General features: G+C 41.9%; 1 protein-coding gene across 2 annotated transcripts in view; it reads right to left on the bottom strand.

Moving 5' to 3' along the window:
- The window catches only part of pde4ba (phosphodiesterase 4B, cAMP-specific a), a gene marked incomplete at its 5' end in the record, with an annotated part of 155,590 nt that overhangs the window by 111,342 nt on the left and 24,209 nt on the right, over nt 1-20,039 (bottom strand). Inside the window, one exon of one of the 2 annotated variants that reach the window (XM_083969606.1) lies at nt 15,255-15,475. The exons of the other annotated variant lie outside the window; for it this stretch is intronic. Within the exon in view, the coding sequence (XP_083825732.1) occupies nt 15,255-15,475 (221 nt within the window). Of the gene's footprint in view, nt 1-15,254; nt 15,476-20,039 lie in introns of those variants that run through there. 2 annotated transcript variants of the gene reach the window in all.

The raw sequence follows: 20,039 nt of genomic DNA, 5'->3' as shown, positions 1-20,039 counted from the left end.
GAAGAGTCATTGGCTGAAGAAGCTAGACATGAGCCTCTCTCCAAAGACTGAGCTCACACAGGCGTGGCCTCTGAGGGCTCCATCCCATATGAGACCAGCTGAGGCCAAAACTAATGCTATAGGTATACTGTATTTGGGCAGCCTTAAAACAGCCAACTACTTTGGTAGTATCAGCGTATCAGCAATCACTCAATGTGAACAGTTGAGTAAGTGGAACATTTACATTTTAAACAATATATGTTTTTATTTTCATGTTTCCCATTTTCAAAATGACAGAAAAGGAAAAGGGCCAGCAGCAAAGGTTTGGGCCCCCTGCATAGTTAGTACCTAGTAGCCCCCCCTTTGAGAGCTCAAGTCTCCTGGGTTTCCCATTCTTTTGCAGGCTGCTGCAAAAATACTGAACTGATTAAACTTGCTTAAAATATTACAAAAGAGTGTTTCATGTTTAACTGTATGCCTTTTGGAGATCATTTAATCTTCCACTTGCTTAACTGTTCACATTAACAGACATTTTGACCAGGGGTGTCCAAACCTTCACATGCCACTGTATGTGAAATGTGTATGCGGATATAGATACATCAAGTTATGTCCACTAATTGAGACCCAAAAAAAAAGCATTATTTTTCAAATGAATTTGAAGGAGTGGTTGTACTGGGACAGATCTGTCAGCCTGCAATGTAATGTGCAGCCTCACTGTGACTGTGGTGGGTCAGACAGAGAGGGGAGAGAGAGGAAAAGTAAGAGATTAATTAGAGAGAGAAAGATATAGACAGGACAAAAGAAAACTTGTTGGATTTTCTAGGCCACATACTCTGATATATTATTCCAGCCAGCCATTTGTCATGCCAATTAAAACTAAAGTGTGTATGTGTCTGTGCATGTGCATGTGTGTGTGTAACTCAGTTCTCCACTGGAATGTGTTCCTCATTAACTTCTCTGTGAAGCTCTAAATATACTTTCCTAATCTATATATTTTCCTCCCTACCATCAATCTGAATACACTTTTGGTGTTTTTGTGCGTATTTGTCTCTGTGTATGGTCGGTGTACCTCTATAAGAGTGTGTTTATGTGCATGTATGACCTGTATTTATGAGTGTGTGTGTGTGTTTCCACTGTGCCCCCTGGAATGTTTTCCTATATGGACTCTCTCCCACACGCCACTGAGTTATGATGTTTCCATCAAGGACTACAGTCGACAGAAAGAACCCTTCCTGGCTGCACTGCGTTGGTCTCAGCACGTCCACATGTCCACAGATCCAGAGATATGTGGCCAGTGGGTCAATGGTTCATTATAGTTTTGTGTTATGTGGCTTGATCAACACAGCCAATTTGGCAACATGTCTTAAACTTGAGGTTCCTACATTTATAAACAGCATGAAACATCCGATACGCTGCTAGACATTCGATTTGTCTTCCGTTGGTTCAGACCAGACGGGGTGGCCCTTGTGGCTCTTGCACATCGATGACGACCACTGATGTTGACCATGAGCGCCGTCTGCTCATTTGGTGGGTCATTTACTTGTGCCATTCACAAAATAATCAACATTACTCACTGCACCTGTGGGTGGTTACAATATTATGGGTCATCATCAATGCCTTACTAGGTTTTAATGGCTAATAAGCAGCAAACAGCTGCCATCAAACACCTCAAGCCAACATGATGAGATGACATAGGGGAGTTATCATTGATAACTCCCCTATGTCATCAGTCCAGTATTCAGTCTCTTTTGATCTCTATGAATTTGATTTTGGTGATTTAAGACATGATCACAAATGTCTATTGAATAAAGTTTAGAGCCATATTGTATTAAGTGTGATATAAAGTATGAAATTTCACTGGATTAATGAAAAATCAGGGGATCCTCAAAGTGGCCACCTTTCATCCTGAGGGGAACATGATATCTATAATCATGGCAGTGCCAGAGAAAAGGTTATGGCAACTCCAAAGTAACTATGACTCATCTTATGAATGTCTGTATTGAATTTCAACACATTTGAGTGAGTAGAGCTAATTCAGCCTGGACCTCAGTGGAGGTCCAATCTCTAGAGCCATGCTGCCAAAAACATTTTTAGCTTTTAAGAATTAATAGAATAAAAAAAAAAGGTTTTCATCTTTTCCTACCACATTCAATTCACTCTAAAAGTGGTGAATAAAAAAAGGCACAGAGAAAACTGTATCTTTGTGTCTCCCCTGGTTGTAGTTATATGAACCAGATCTGTGAATGTGTGATTTACTGCTGTTATTATTAGTAACTCAAATATTATCCATGAAGCATGCCAGATTTCTTTTTGTAGCCTTGGAAAGAAATGGCTGTAAGATAAATTCAACTGCAATGCATCAGAAAAATGAGAGAAAAAAATCAACGTGTAAAAAAGAAAAAATAATAATCTTGCAGCACATTGCAGCTATTATTGTGATTAGGAAAACCCTCGGAGAGAAACGTCTCAGAAAAGGGTGGAGAAATGTTTGTGCATTGTGAAATGACTGAGATAACCTAAATCAACTTGTCTATGAAATAGTGCTTTTGTCACTAAAACCCATGATAACAGTGCTTTGGGGAATACAAAGGCCATTTTCATCAGACTTTTTGCCATTACCTGATCAGGGGAGATAAAGCCACAATGATCCTGTTTATGTCTGTTTATCGTTTGGCTCAGCTACAGTGCATTAGACTAAATGACAACAGACAATTAGAAAAGGGATCTTAAAGGGACAAAGAAAAACAAAACAATTCAAAAATAATCTGTATGAGTCAGTAACGTCCATCTAAAGAGGTGCCGGCGACACTGGTTAGAAAACAAACACCCATTTTTCGCCACTCATGTTCCGAGGGCGCCAGGGTCATTAAAGGAGTCGGACCAGTATATGAAAAGGCCTTTCACAGTTTGCATGTGTATAAATCAATGTGACACTAACTAAACAAGCGCTGCTGGAGAGCCAGGATAATGAACAGAGATAGACTGGAGGCAAACCGAGTCTTAATCATGGGATAGACATGACGGAGAGAGGGCAGCTGGAAAACGACATGAAAGGCAGACAGAAAATAGGGAGTTAAGAAGGTTAGACGGAGCCGACCTGCGGCAAATGATGCTTGTTAACACTCAGTTCAACCTTTTTTTAGGGTCCGGGGAGCTTTAAACAACGTTAAGCATTCGACTAACATTATGTCATCTGCTCCTCATGAGGTACAGCTGCGTACTCGTTCTCAGCAACAGACTGTTCACATGTGAGAAGTCTTCGGCCTCTGGAGGCTGTGAAAAACATGCAAGGCTAGACAGACAATCCAGAGTCGGTAGAGTTTCCCATGCCTTTATCCCCGACTGAAACATGAATATCAGCACAAACAAGCGGCGGCTCCCTGTAGGGATCCAGAGCTCAGGATCGGTCAATGAGAAATGGGACACTTGCAAATTTGAGACTAGCCCTTGGGTGATCTGATAAAATTAACACACCGATGGGTACTCAGTCACCGGGTGCACGCTGTCTACACATTGAGACAGGAAGGAGACAGAGAGAGAGCGAATGAGAGAGAGAGCGAAAGAGAAAGAGAGAGAATATAAACATGCTGCCAATATCTCACTGCCAACATCCCAGCGTGGATAAACAGTGGCCACATGCGACTCTCTGACCCTCAGGTCTTCATTATTTAACACACACACAGTAAAAGAGCAATCAGAAGAAAACGTATTGCTCATAAACACATTAGTGGAAGCATTATTTACTATACATGAATGATGGAGAGTGAACAAACACACCAGACCTGTGCAGATGGGACAGAGATGGGAACACTGATCCTTTGAATAACATTTGGTCTAAAGATATATCCCGAAATGAAAAGTGTAGCTAAAACTGTTGCTGTTCCTGGAGTTTGATGGCAAAACATTTCAAGGATCAAAAACAGAAAAGGACTCGCAACACTGTATAAGCTCCCCAAAGTACAAAAATTTATTAGATTAATAAATTTTTGTACTTTGGGGAGCTTATACAGTGTTGCGAGTCCTTTTCTGTTTTTGATTATCGTTTCCTTGGACTCAGCACCTGGCTGCATTTCTGGATGTGCGCGAGCCCTTTTTTTGTTCAAAACATTTCAAGGAGAAACTTCCTCTGGCAGGAAGCTCGGGGACATTATAACTGACTATGGCTAAATCTGACAATCTCACCATTTCAAAAAGAGCAAAATAATAACATATAAACTCCAGTACATCCATTATTTTCTCTATTTTTCCCTCCATATAATCTCCTTGCATCTCTGTGTCCCTCTCATACACACTTGAACACACAAACAGTGCTCCCAAATCCTTTTATCCCCGAGCACAAACTAATACTAAACCATTCAGCATCTCTACGAGTCCAATTTTATTCACATCAGTGTGCATGCACGCACACGCATACACACACACACACACAGGCTGCATCTAACGCTACATATCACAGAGTGTGTGGGTGGTGGTTTCCCCATAGGCCTGTGGTGACAATGAGTCAAGGAGACAGGGGAACGTGCACATACATAGAAATCACAGGCACAGATGGACGTACTGCTCATGCACCGAGTCACACACATTCCTACACTCGTCTTCAGAAAAACAAGAAAACAAACCGATGTGCAGGAATGAGCGCTGACGAATATGACAAACGTTAAAAACAAGGAGTCAGAAGAGGTGGACAAAGATGATGATGATAAAAATGTGTGAATGCGTTGCAGCACAGAGAATCTTATTGTACCAGAAGACGGTGATTCAGACTGGGTGCCATGGAGCCAGACAGTCAACAGACACCATTTCCCTGTCGAGCTGATGAACTCTGCACAGACACTCAAACGATTAATCTCCCGTCCAAATCGCATTGTGAACACAATTATGAGTAATCTAATAAGTTGTCATCTTTTTTTCCCCCAAATCAAATGATTGCACTCATGATTATAGTGTGATTTGCAGTTTAAGACACTGTACTGTATTTTAAATTACTGGAAAAGCAAGTTGAATTGGTGTTTTTAAGAGGATTTCTTTTGTTTTGTTTTTACAAAAACACAGCCTGGACTCAAACTTGGTGCTTTGAAATCGCAAGTAATGATTCCTTTTCATGCAGCTGAAACTTTGATGCTTCATTTCAACACATTGCTCAGATGACGTCCAAACCAAAAACCGGTGAAAACTGATCTGCACTGTATGTGAGGAAAAACCTGATTTAAATGATTGTCAAACTGCCAAATGATACTTGGATTTTAAAAAAAAAATAAAAAAAATCAGGGATCAATCACTTCAAAGCGAAGACTTCTGTCTCAAGTAGACAGATACTCAATAGAGTGAGCACATCCACCAAGGCCAAACAGTCCTACATGTCTGTCTAGCTCTAATAAGAGAAGAATAGACGGGAAAAAGGAAGTCTGATAATAAAGTCATAGATCTCAACTAAGCCTTGTTTCTTACAACAGGATCCATTATTTCCTGAGTACCGTAGTTGATAAAAAGTGTCATAATGTTCACAAAATAGTCACAGATCCTCACAATTTTAAGGAAAAGTGATTAAAAAATGTCTGAATCTGCAGCTTGAACCAGATCCAGACCAAAATTCAAAGGGGCACGACACATCCTCCATCCCTCCTCCAAGTTAGGTGCAATTCAGTCAAACACAACAGAGAAAGGAGAAAATGTCTTAGCTTACGTACAATGCAAAACAGCATCACAACCTGGAAGCTACAATAAATTAGCACTTGCCATAACTATTTAAGCTGCACTGATCACTTTTCACTTCTTGTGTACAGTACTGTATGCGTTCCTCAACCCAGCCAGGATCTTCACTTTACCTGTTTTAAAGCTTTAAAAAGGCCATAACACCTGGAAAAACTGTTTTAAATATGACATTTCCATTTGGATTGGGCCTTGGTGACAGGTCTACTGTGTCAGGATGAAAACAAGATTGAAACACTGAATCTGAGGAGCTATCTAAATGAAGTTTTGCTCAATTTTACTAACACAGAATCATTTGGCTTTGAGTTGATAAGAATCTCGTACCTGTTTTGTTGACAAAATGAGCAATTCAATGGGTCAACAGACACAAGTAACCTAACCCTAACCCTTTTTTCACAAACATTTCAGAAATGTTTTCTTTCTTAAATTTGTGCTCAACTGAAACAACTTCTGAATAACTTCACTTTGGCCACGATAACTTCAGCTCCCTGATGCAGCTACGGTCTGCGTTCATTCGATAAGATAAAGCACAATGCAGCTCTGCCTCGCTTCTGCATCGCTGCACATTGTTGCCAGCTGAAAAAAAAAAAAGATGCTGCCACAATTCCTTTCAGTCAGTGTGACAGACGGCAATCAAGTGGAGAATAATCGCTACTTCTTTCTCCACGCAGACAGGGGGGGGAAAAGGCAGAGAGGAAATGTACTGTTGCTTTCTGCTTGATTCGGCTCATACAAATGCTGCTTTGGAGCTCTTGTTATTAACGAATGCTTGTGCTCTTCTGAATGGGCCGAAAGGAAATATACAGCTGGTACTTCTCACACTTACAGCCACGGACACACACACCATCATTCTCCGAGTAAGACATTGTGACACAGCTGTATTTTCTCTTAAGGAAGGATGGAGGTATTAATGACAAAATTCACAGCTGTAACTGCCCTAAAAGAACAGATGCACGGCCCCTCCGCACATCAGATAACCCTTCTAAATTTCAGTGCATGTCACATTATCATCAGGGGCAGGAGATGACAAGATAGATGGGGGATGGGGTTGTAGAAAGATAAGCATTAGGAGGAGGAGGAGGAGGAGGAGGAGGCGGATAGAGGAGGAGGAAAAGGGACAAGCATTGAATATAATGAAGACAAATAGGTTTTCTGATGTTTCCTGAACACTAGTGCTAAAGGCCACATGTTTTCCACAGACCCCAGGACAAATGTCTGCAGGTCTAATGGTTACAAATGTTGATTCATGGGGGTGAGTAATTCAGATCTATGTGCACTAATCATCACTGTGTATCGTCTTCTATTGAAAAGCTGAAATTGCTCTTAATAAACCCGACACTTTGTTTAAATTTGCATGTATAAAGAACTAACATTAATCATGTGTCTTGTAGACATTTTAAAGCCAACATGATATCCTACATTATGATTAATTAAATGACTTCCCTGTAATGTGAGGAGGCTGTGTCAGTAATGCTGGTCTCACTGAAGACCAACACCAAACTCTGCAGCACAACATGTGTTCTCATTAGCTTTAAATACACTCTTACACTGTTAATATTGTAATATCTGGGCGTGGCCCAATAGTGATACATCCCCATAAGTGCTACTATAACTACAAAACTAATTTTTCTTTTATGCACTGTTCACTATAATCATGTTCCTGTTAAAAATAAAGATAAATATGTTTTTTTCAATTCTTTACGTCATTTTAAATGAAGGAAAAGACAAACCTTATGTTCATTTGCAAATTGCCGTAGCATTATTACCACATTTTAAGTAACCTTTTCAGAGAACAGGAGCCGTTAGCTGACTTGATAATCGTGCAGTGCAATTACTATCTTAGTATTCATTTTTCTGTTTATTGCCATTTTTCTGTTTCGCACTCTACCATCATTTTCATGTGCAGTGATGTGAACTCAGATGTGTGTTTGCATCACAGCAGGTCCAATCTGTAATGAATATGGGAGGGAAAAAAAGTGAATCACACACACATTCATTATAAGCATTAATATAAAAACAGCAGGGGATATCAATTTGGACTTTCTCTTGTGTTTCTTTCATAACACACTGACAATGTGACTTTCATCCAGAGGCTGACAAACCATTTACTCTTTATGCATCACCAGAGGACCAAAGGAGAAATACAGTGTGCCACATTTCCATCATAACCAGTATACACAAGGGGGGCGGGGGGGAGACGCATTTAAAAGGCGCTGCTGCCATGGTGGACCATATACGAGGGAGTACAAAAGGGGCAATGGGGGGATGACAAGCAATACACCTCATCAGACAAATTCAAAGTGACAGCAGTGTAAGTACATGGTACAGTATGTTCTTTACAGTAGCTTAAAGCAACCACCAGGACATCCCAGGGGAACAAGAGCTACTTTCCCATCAGCCCTTCACCACTGCGTGCATGCAAACCTAAACACTACTTCAGCTAATTAAGCATTCCAGTGGCTAATGCATGTGTGTGTGTGTCAACATCAGGGATTTGTTTCTCTTTATAAACATCTCACTGGACCTTAATGTGGATATTTTTTTGACTCCCTTATGTTGCTTTAATAAGGATGTAAGAATATGCAAACCTGCAGCCAGGACACGTCATGTAATTATGCAGCAGTTATGAAATTAACATGAAGCAACCTGAGAAATTAATAAGCCGAGTGTGTTCTGTGTCCTCGACATGTAAAAGAGTGTGAAACATGTCACCCATAGCTTGTCGCAAGATTTCATCCCTTTAAACCCAAATCCCGGCCGAGATAACGACGTACAGGCATGTTAACATGCACACACACACACACACACACAGCCCTGAACACTCGCACTCCTTCACCCATCCGTAATAGTTAACTTTCTGCTCGGCTGCTTCAGTACAGGGAGACAGGAGGCAGAGATGGAGGCTGCTGAACCAAGGCATGCAGTATGAGAGAAAGAAGAGGAGAAGGAGGAGAAGGAGGAGGAGGAGAGGGAGGAGGAGATGGAGTCTGGTTCCAGACCTCTGAATCATCGCCCACATCCACAACTTTATCAGTGACTCAAAAAGGACTGATGCTGCTTTTTGCGAATGGCTGTTGAACGGTTGAAGAAACAACTGAGCCAATCAGAGCCGTTGTGGGCGGGACAAACGCAATGACGTTAGAAGGATGTGGTAGGTTCAGACACACTGGGAACTATGATGCCTTCATTCTTCACCAAATGTTTCAATGATCCGATTTTTACCTGCTGTGGGAAACACTGCTTTGATGTTTGACGTTTCTTGAATTCTGCATCTTCTGCACCTATACAGGTTGTACCAATCTCAGTGTATGGACGCAGGTGGGGGTGGGGGAGTGTTATGAAAAACTAAAAGGATGCATTGATGCCAAAGTGCACACCTGCCAAATGTCAAACGATGTGTTGTATGGACCTGCATGTCAAGCAAGATGATTGGGCGGTGATTCAAGTCTTGTCAGAGACTGAAATGAAAGCGCTGCACACAAGGTTTAGACGAAAAACAAGCTTAAGTCACACAAACATAGCTACAAGTCCAGTTAAAATTACTACATCATCAACTATGTCAACACAGCTTCAAAAATTGGTCACGACTTTGTGTTCAGAACAAGACCAGGCTATACTTGGTTAAAAAAATTACTTTAATATGTTTTTATTTTGTTTGTGCCAGTAAGAAGGTAATTGGAAATGTTTGAGAGCTACATGCAACATGTGGCCTTCAGGACACTGAGGGAGCCCCATCTCATTTATTTTTTATTTTTTACATTACCTCAATTGCCCACAAACAAAAGAAGTCTAATAAAACACAGAATAATGGTCATGGGAATCTGAAACCCTCCTGTTGGACATGGCAGATGTAACGCTGTTGGTTTCCTGTAGGTATTAAAGTGATGTTTTTTCTCTGATCGTTCAGATGTAGAGGTCTTTCTGTTGAGCTCTATTCTGACGTGAGGATATTTACAGAGCGAGCCACAATGCCTGAGCTGCATTGTGAGATATGCCATGTTGAAAGAGACGGGGAAATGTTACCAGGTTTAGCACAGCAAAGATCGCAGTCATGACTTTTATGTGAATGTGACTCAGTGCTTATTCAGATACTCAGACATGAGACCAACGTGTTAAATCAGATCAACGTAGCAAGGTTGCACGTCTGAACAGAGCCTCTGACGTTACCTTGTCATTTCTTTGTAGAGAGCCATGTCCTCTCAAATGTTAAGGTTACTGTAGGTTTTCTTTTTTTCTTTTTTTTAAACATTTATATATACAGTAGATACTACTCCACTTAAAATCTGTCCATGGGGCAGAAAGTGACCCAGTGCCCAAGTTTCTCACACAGTTTCAGGGCATTACGTAATTTGCTACACACACACACACACAAACACAAGCATACAAAGGGAACGGGCTGTGGAAAACTGAAGTAAATCTTCACACAAAATGAGATGGAAATGCAGTTCACAGCAGAGACGGGGCCACATCTTTGATGAAATATCATACATACATTTTATGATGGATGTGTGATCCATTTGCTGTGTAATGAAATGAGCTTCTGTGTCTCCGTTTGTCTCCCCCCCCCTCCGTCTCTTATTCAAGCGAGCAGTTGGCGTAAACACACCGGCTGCGACAGTGACAATTATCGTGTCAAGCCTTCCCTGACGTTCATAGAAAGATGATTTTGGGTGAGTCATGGACGTGAGTAGAGAAAGAAACAAATCAATAGCAGAGAGAGAGAGCGCTGGATACACTAGTGTAGAAGGATGGATATTTACGTTGACATTTAAGCTAAGGTAAATAACTCTCTGTGTACAGCGACCTCTATTTGTTTTTTGCCAAAGCTGACTCCGCTGTGGTAAATGAGGTCTGCTTTTCTGTTTATCCATCTCCCTCTTTCTATATACACACACCGTGTGCATTTCCTTCCTTCCACCTATTTATCTGTCCCTCCAGTCTTCTTCAGTGTCTCTTCGCCCCCCTGAAAGCATCTGATGGACGTCAGCACACAAGAAGAGGCCAAGTTCAGCACAGCCCTGTTTGCAGCTGCTGATGAAAACAAAAAAACAGCCTCAAGTGTTTACATTTCACAGATACTGTATGTAGGTGTGATAGTCTTTAGTGTGTTAGGTAATGTTCATCAGTTACACAGAGTGCATTTACATGTATTCAATGTCATTCTTTTCCCTTTTGTCTTTGCTATTTTTCCACTCCTCAACCTTCTTCCCGTTCCCATGGCAGTTACTTTCTACTTCCGTCCCATCTCTTCCCCTTAATGTTTTTTTTTTGTGTGAGTGGGAAACAGAGCGGTCATACGCCTCAGCCGGCCATCAAACATTTACATCATGTGCTGCTGTGGAGTGAAAAAGAAAAACAGTGGAGAGAGACACAGAAAGGAAAAGGCACAGACAAAAAAAAAAAAAAAAAAAAGAAGAGACAGACCAGCAGTCATACAAAAGAATGAAGCAGACAGAAAGAGGAGAAGTTCGGGGAAAGACTCACACAGACAGACAAAGAGTGTAAAAGACAGAGACAGACAGAGAACGAGACAGGAGGACAGCTGAGCAGCTCAGACAGAAGAATCATTGTCTCAGTGCCAGTAGGTCAAGAGTTCACCAGCAACTGGTCCACAACCGGGCCAAGTAATGCCACTATGAGTAAAAGCAAGAGAGAGATTCATAATGGGTTACACAGGAGTTTGGAAAACTTGCTTCATGTTCTGGATTCGGGGATTGGCAACAGATTTTCATTTAAAACTTCCAGAAGGTGAAAATGTCCAGGCACGGGAACAGATCGAAAGAAGAGACAGAGACGGAGGAGAGAGCGTATGAACCTGTCGGGCTCGATCGTCTTTATAATATTGATTTGGACTGAATGACACAGCAGCCTTTTCTTCTCACGAGGGGAAAATGTTCGGGGTTGGTGAGCAGACAATGAATTAGAAAAAAAATCACAGACTGAAAATACATGTTTTTGAGAATATGAGGATGAAAAATAACCCCCCCCCCCTCGGAGCCACTTGTTCCCACCCATGATGCTTTAACTGCTGCTTTTTCATAACTCTACAGGGATCTAAAAGTTCCTTCACAAATTACTGGTAGTAATATTTCAACTTGTCCTCCAAATTAAACAATAAAGGTCGTTAGCTTGTGCCCTTTAAAACAATACAGTATCCTCCTTTTCAAAAGAAACCACAAAAACAAATGTTTCTTCATATTGTTGAAGTGTGGTTACGTTTAATGAAAGGATTGTGGTTAGGGTAAAAACAAATACTTCAACAAATCTGAATCAACAGATGTTATTTAACCAGAGAGAGCAGTGGACACAAAACACACAACTGACATAAACGTTCTTTATAGTATTTACACAAGTCACAGAGCAGCTATTCATTTAGAGTCATGCATCATTTGAACGTCCAATACGCACTCTTTTATTACACCAGCTCTTCTGCTGCTAAATCCTCCACTGCGCTCACCAACTAACTGTTGTCTGCTATTTGGTGTTGAGCAAGCGGTATAGCTGTGGATGTTTATAGCTTCTTTTTTTCTGTAAACTTCTGCTTGCAGCCAGAAATGAGTGAACCAAAACCAAAACAGCTACAGAACAGACCAGTAAAAAAAAAAAAGAGCTGACACATACAATAAAGCTGTGTAAAACCGATGGGAGCTGCAGATTCAAGTGGTAATTCTCAGTGGATTCATCTCACTGACTGACCCCTTTCACACCACACTGACATTTGAAATACTGCCGTTATATAAATATCAATAAAAAAAACAACAATGCTCCGCTGACCAATATCAAAAATCACATCAGACTGTTTCTGGCAAGTTGACAAAATGTCATTATGGTTCACAGTGAATAAGAACAACTCATATAGATACAGAGAGAAAAATATGTTAAGAGAAGCATCTGCCATCTGGTTTTGTAACTGATTATTCATTTTATCATGTACTTACAGTAAGTTGTGCAAGAAATTGTAAAGATAATCAGTGTTAGTGATAAATTCTGTTATCCAACAGTAAAAGCGCCTGACGTGTAGGTCAGGCCTTTTTACTGTAATAGTAGTTCATAATCCTTTCCCCAAAGTCTAGCACAGGTGGGAACACAATTAGGCCAGGAAAAGTCTGTGGCCAGTAATACCCTGAAGGATTTCCCAGGAAAGGTGCCTCATTTTTTTTTTAAAGGGCAAAAAAAGGGGGGGATAATGACATTTTGGGCCACTTCGGTGTATTAAATGAGATGGGATAAAGCAAAAAAAAAAAAGTGCAGCGATTAATCTTGTAATCCTCTCTGATTGCTCGTCTATATTTTTAAGTGTGCACTAATATGTGTCGTCTGCCTGATTAAAAAAACATTAAACACCTGGTGCTTGTTGGCAGGTATCGTTATCTCCTCCATTTTCATGCCGGCCCCGACGCCATGCCTATACCCCTCTCCCTGGAGATGACTGTGGATTTTTTCCCTTTGGGCTCCTTCTGGCTCCGTCTACACCCCGCCTCCCCACCAATTTCCATTTTTAGCTTCTTACCTGTCACTCTCGGAGCATTACAGTGACTGAGCAGCTATACACCTCGGTGTCTCGCTCAAGGGCACTTTATCATGAACATGGCTGTTAATGGGCTGGACCGGCGGTTAATGGCTGTAATGGGTGTCGTCATGTCCCCGGATCGAGCCCGTATTCTGCGAGAATGCGCAAGCAAACAAGGGGAGAGAGGACTCCGCTGACATCTTTAATGATATCTAAATGAAGCAATTTTCCTTGTTTTTCTTCTCGCATTTTCCCCCTCTGTGCCCACCCAACCCCCACAAATCCCTCTCTTTGTACAGAAATAGGCTGTACAATAAGGGAGAGAGGAGATAAACAGACCTGCATGGGCTCCCATGTCTAAGGAGGTAGAGGGAGAAAAGAATGAATTCAATATGTGCATCTGAAAACACCCATATGTACATACATTGGGATTCTACATACATATTCTCACATAGGCACAGTTTCGTATAAAAAAAACACACAGGCACAAAATTATCTCTTTGCCCATCACAAAAACAGCACAGTGTTTAGACACAGCAAACAGGAGCAGATTCATATCTGAACTCATTTCCTTTTCTTCCTGTCCCACAACAGAGACTTTTTTTTTTGTTGTGGTGACCCGCCCCATGCAAGCAGTGACAAGGCTGTTTTATCATGTTGCCGCAAAATTTGAATACATGTAAACCCATCAGATATGTACTAATGAGCAAATGCTAATTCCTCCTTTCGCAGATGATGGCTTTCACCTTCACAAGCCTCACAACATTTAGAAAACCGAAAAAAAAAAACCCCACCTCCACTGCCTAATGTGAACAAATTTAACTGCTGTTTTCATGAAGGACAAAAGTCACCTTGAAGCTTTTTTTCTAATCAAATCTCACAGCAGCTCTTTTTTTCCCCCCTCGCCTCTAATCCATACATTGCATAACATAGCAAGCCCTCCCTTCACATCTAGTATAGTGCCTAAATGCTGCAAAAACTCAGGCCGTGGGTGGGGGATGGGGCATAAAAGAATGCAAAGTAGCTGAGGAAACATTATCAACAGTATGGAAATATGGGGTTCATGAGAAGCAAAACATGGATATATCCGCCTTTGACATTATGATCTGGTGTAATTGAGAAAATCAGACTTGCAGCTTCTTCTAGGGAATGTGCCAAGAGGAATAACATCAACGTGGATGTCACAACAACAACAAAAATCACAGTATGTCATTGTATGATGTTGTGTAATATATTTGTCTTCCTGTGGAGGAGCTTGTCTTGTGTTATGAAGACATCCATTTGTTCATTGGGGTTGTGAACCAAAAAGGTTAAGAACCACCGGGTTACATAATGCGCCTAACACTCCCTCCACATCACTGCAGCCATCCAAAACAAGGACTGATCCGCACACACACACACACAAACAAACACAAACACACACACGTACGCATACATACACACAAATTTCAGCCAGGTACAGGGCAGAGATACACTACATCAAAATGGTGGACAGGGGAGTCTGCTGAATATGATTTTATTCTATTATGTAATCATCTAACCCGGTCACAAATCACCAGACAGCACGTATCACTAACCTATCACACATTTTGACCCCACTCATCATGAGAAAACTCACACTGCCTATGAAATTGTTTTACTTTTGAGGGATCAATCCTCCCCTCATCCTTTTCTCACCTTCTGTTGAGTTTTTTTTTTCTTCCCCATCTCCTCCTTCCCCCCTCATTGACTGTCTGTTTAACCCTCTCATACGTGACTCTTCCCTATTCCCAGATCTCACCCTTTTTCCTTCTTTTTTTGTCTCTAACCATCCACTTCTCCTTGCTGTCACTCTTAATATCCCCCTGTTCCCATTCTCCATCAGTTTAACCCCATTATGTCTCTTTTGTTTCTTCTTTCCATCTTCATCCGTACACTCCCCCACCTAATCCTACTCCACTTTCTCCCTGTACAGTACATGCACATTCCCCTCTATTCCCTTCTCTGTTTGTCTCAGCCCGACTCCCATTACTTTTTTTTCCTTAATGACCACCCCCTGCCCCACCCAGGGCCTTACCAGGTATGAGCCACGGTAAAGCGTCGCCTCTGTCGGATGCTCTTGTTGACCATGAGCTTGCGAAAGAGCCGCGGGGAGCTCCTGGGGGACAGTTTCGGGGACGTGGCGCCCCTCTTCCCGCCGACACCTGGCATCTTCGGAGGCTCCAGCTCCAGGTGCATGTGCTCCTTGAACGTCCGAATGCAAGAGTCCATCTCGACGCTCAGCTCGTTGGATGACATCCCTGCAGGCTGGGTTCAGCTCTCTCTGTGTGGCCCCCCGACTTTTTATTCCTCTGCCACCACTCTCTGTCCAAAGTCAGTCCCACCGGCCGCGGCCAGTCATATACCGCAGATTATTTGCCTGATCCACACACAGAGAAGTTTAAACTGGGCTAAAAACTGAATCTACCTCACTCACACACAATCATTCATACAGAAAAGGGTCAGATCACACATTTGTTGTTCGCCTTTGTGCTTTTCTGTCATTCCCCCCTTTTCTCCCCCGTTCTTCAGGGTTTTAGGGATTAGCCAGTCAGCAGTCGTGCCCTCTCCTTCTTTCTCGCTCTCCCTCGCTCCTTTTGGCTCACACGCCGTGCTTTCCTGCTGGTCCTCTGTTCATCAGAGGTTCTTAGAGGAGCTTTACCCACGGCAGGGTCACATACAGCTCCTTCCAGGACAGAAGAATCCCTCTTGTCACCACAGCTCCTCTCCCATCTCTCTCTCCTGGTTCTCGCTGTCAGTAAAGTGCACAACCCCGGTGCTCTATCCCTCTCCCTCCTTGTCCCTGTCTGTGTCCCTCTCTGTCTCTCTGGCACAGTTGGTGCCTGCTAAATGCACACCTCAGTACCAGCTCTTTCTCTCAGTCCATCAAGGCAGCTTGATGCTGGAGGATCTCCTTTATGAAAGATTCAGAGGGGTTGAAAACTGCTCTCTGCCTCCTCCTGTTTTGCTCTCCTTCCATCCATCACTGCATGACTGACCTCCTGTCTCTGCAAACAACCCCCACCTCTTCCAAAGGCACTCCTGGTGTGGCACAGAGTGACTCCCCACTACGCCGAGCCTCTAGTCAGATTTCCCTTCACCTCACGCAGTCAGAGGAGCGAGCAGAGCACAGCACAGCACAGCACAGCATGCAGGCAAATGCTTCACTTGCTGTTTCATTCAGAATATACACAAGGAGCTGAGAGCAGGCACGCAGCGAGCAGAGGCCACGCCCCTCCGGTTAAGGATTGGCTGGTGGCCGTCGTGACGACAGGCAGGCAGGCACAGTAACAGGTTGTCAGTTTTATTATTTATTTTCTGTTTAGCAGGGATTTGTGGTAATGTTGCTGATGATGTTGTGACCTTTAGTGGGCCAGGCAACCGGTGAGAGCAGACCAAGAAAAAAAAAAAAAAAAAAAGGCAATTTGGAAAGGAGATAAAGGCAAACAGCTTAATGGGCATTAGTGAGCAAAAACATACACACCGCTCAAAGGTCAACTGATTCAAATAAACAGACTAAGGCATGCAGTGCACTAAACTGTTGTTGCAATGAACTATGGTCAGAAAGAAAGAAAGAAAGAAAGAAAGAAAGAAAGAAAGAAAGAAAGAAAGAAAGAAAGACATTCCTGATACATATCCACACATACAAAGGGCTACACCAAGTGATGAAAAGAAGACAGAGAAAAAAAACGGGGGCAATGCCCTGAAGGTTGAGAGACTGAGAAGAAAAATCCAAAAGGAACATCAGAGGAGGCAGAAAGGCGGCGTGACGAGTATTAGAAATGTGAGCCTTTGCTCGTCTGCTCGGCGGACTGATTTGTTTAGGTTGTGAGTCATTGTGAGCCACAGAAGCATGAAAATAGTCTCTCCAAGCTCGTATGTAAAAGAGAAAAACACTTGTAGTAATATGAGAAAGCATCATACTGTATGTAGGAGCACAGACTGGTGTGTGTGTGTGTGTGTGGTGTTGTTAGAGGTTTAACAATCAGCCAATGATGCATAGCATTCCCTGGCTCCTCTCCCTCGGCCCGTCCACCCTTCGTCACTACGAATAATTAAAAGTTTCACTGTCACACAGGCCAAACTAACACAGCAAACACACACAGTTAAAAATAACTGACCTGTATGCTGCTTGCTTACTGAATAATGGATCCCAGTAGCATTCAATAGGTGAACTAGTTGTGAAATCATATACTAGATGTGCAGGAGTGCTGTTCTCTAAATCCTCCACAGCAGTGCTACTGTATGAGTTAAATGTTAATAAGCTCACCATTACAGTGCTAACGTGCAAAGTTAAAGCAAGGTGTAACATTTATCATGTTCACCACCTTTTCTTAACACGTACAGTAAGCATGCTTTCATTATCAGTAAATGCACAGCACAGCTGAGGCTGCTGCGATTGTCATTGTTTTGCACTTAGTGAGAAATCTACAGTTTTGCCCTGATGTTGGTGCTATCTATGTAGATGAAATGGTAGAAGTAACCAAAGCTTTACTGTGGAAGACTGTGCTAAATCCTATTTTATAGACCTTTTACTCAGCATAACAGAATCCATCTATCTGAACTGTGCCACCACACCAGTATGCCATTTTTTCACTAATCATGAGAATCACTGATGAAATGGTGATCTATACAAAATGGGTGGATCAACTGATTGACAGATATCAGATATCCGTAAAAGCATGACATCAGCATGAATGATCAAGAAGCACCTCATCAAATTGAACGACTGAATTATCAATTTTTTCACCTGCCTGCCATTTCTTTGTGAACCCAATGCTAGTGAATACTTAATTGAATATATAAAGAATGGCCCCAAAACACCTCCAAGCTAAATATTGAAATATATTTGTTGACTCTTGCATATCAGAGAGGTTTCATCTCTGAAAATGGGATGACAAAGATGAATGACAAAGCAGAAATGCAACAGACAAAACAGACAGACAGAAAACCAATGCTTGTGTGAGTCATTTTAGAAGATTACAGATTGGAAAAGATTGAATTGGAATTGGAGAGTGACTGGGCCAATTCATTCGACATTAAACTCTGAGTTTTTACATCCTTGCGGGCTTGAGTGAGAGCTCACAATGCACGGTCACAGAACAGATAGAGCTGAGATGTCCCTGCAGCCAACCATAAAGGACTCGGAGCTCTGGCAGCTCCTCACTGCTATGTTGTTTCCTTGATCGAGCAGACCTCGATACTGACATCAGTGGGGGTGGAAACTGAGGAAAACACTGCACTCTTTTTTTAGATATCTGGACCGATAAAGGTCTTAAGTCCTGAAAACAATCTGAATTACTGATTCACTGTTTATAGTAGTTACCATAAACAAGATTAAGATTCCACAGCCATGCTTAAGGCTTTGTGAGGCACTCCTTTGCTTTGAGGTAAATACTACAGCGAGGATGCTAACATGCTTCTGATGACAATGCTAACATATTAGCCATGTTTATTTTAGTCGACAAGACGTCTTGAAGCGGCTCTCAGAGTGCTATGCAGTTCCGCATGATTGTGTGTTTCATGTAAATACAGTTAGCACAAGCTCATGCACAGTGTCAGCAGAACTCGCTCGTTACAGCTCGGAGGTTGTGACGCTGATCGGCAGGATTATATTTCAGTGGAGGGACGTAAAAATTAAAAAAGAATAAAATAAAATTTAATTGAAGACAATTATAGGAACGCCCTCTAGTGCAGGATGAGTCATCAAATGTCTGAAATCGTTTTGCAGGAAGAGAAAAATACATCAATTTTGATACCCGGATAATAACAATTAAGACGTGGCTACATACAGGATTAAAGCTGAGAAAAGACACTTTTCATTTCAAGTTACCACGCAAACATTTGCTAATTAGCAATAAAATAGAGAATAGAATAGAATAGAATAGAGTTAGGGTAAATTAAATCCAATTCCCTAAATTTTTTCCCCTCATGCCTCAACCTTTCTGGTTGAGCACAGGGTTAAAAATTTTATAAGTATCCTTGCCCGCCCCACAGGCCCACCTGTCACTTTCTATAATTTCACGACATGCAAGAGAGGCGCTTCAGTCTGCCCCATTTTCCCTCAGTCTCTGGCCTCCCACAGTGAAACCCTGAGCAGGGTGACCAGTGTGTGTGTGTGTGTGTGTGTGTGTGTGTGTGTGTGTGTGTGTGTGTGTGTGTGTGTGTGTGTGTGTGTGTGTGTGTGTGACGGAGGTGATGGGGCATGCGTGTGATGAGTTCAGGTCTTGAGATGAGAGCCCTCACTGTAGCATCTCTGGTTACATAAAACCCTCTCTTCCTTATTCCCCCTTTCACACACCGTCTCTCAAAGATAAATGAAAAACAATCCTGCATTGTGGCCCAGATTAACAGACCTGTATTCATTCCCTGTACAGTTCACAGGGGAAAAAAACCTGAGAAAGACAAGACATGGCCACAAAGAAAAGGGAGATTATACACACTGAAGTGTCAAGGACAAGTTGTGAATTGTTTATTCATATATTAGATTCCCGTGATCAATTCAAATAAAGGATAAAAGCTTTTAGAAAAAGGAAAACAAGCTGAAAACAACAGCGAGTAAGGTAGAGAGGTGACCTTCATAATATTTTTTCTGTGCACAACACAGTGATCTCTGCAACAAATGTCTCTGTGGGACATTTGAATATCATGAATAGCATGAAGACAATAATCCCATTAAATTACATCCGTCTCAACTCCCAGCCTTACAAACTAAACCCCTCTGAGCATCAGGTTTAACTCCCATGCAATACAAACTAACATCCATGAGAGGGTAAGATAAATATGACAGATTATTTTATTTACTTGTTTTATTTGTATTTTT

Source organism: Trachurus trachurus (assembly GCF_905171665.1).
Source record: "Trachurus trachurus genome assembly, chromosome: 4".
Classification (NCBI taxonomy): Eukaryota; Metazoa; Chordata; class Actinopteri; order Carangiformes; family Carangidae; genus Trachurus; species Trachurus trachurus.
The sequence above is the reverse complement of the archived record's forward strand: the minus strand, read 5'-3'. Positions and strand labels throughout refer to the sequence as shown.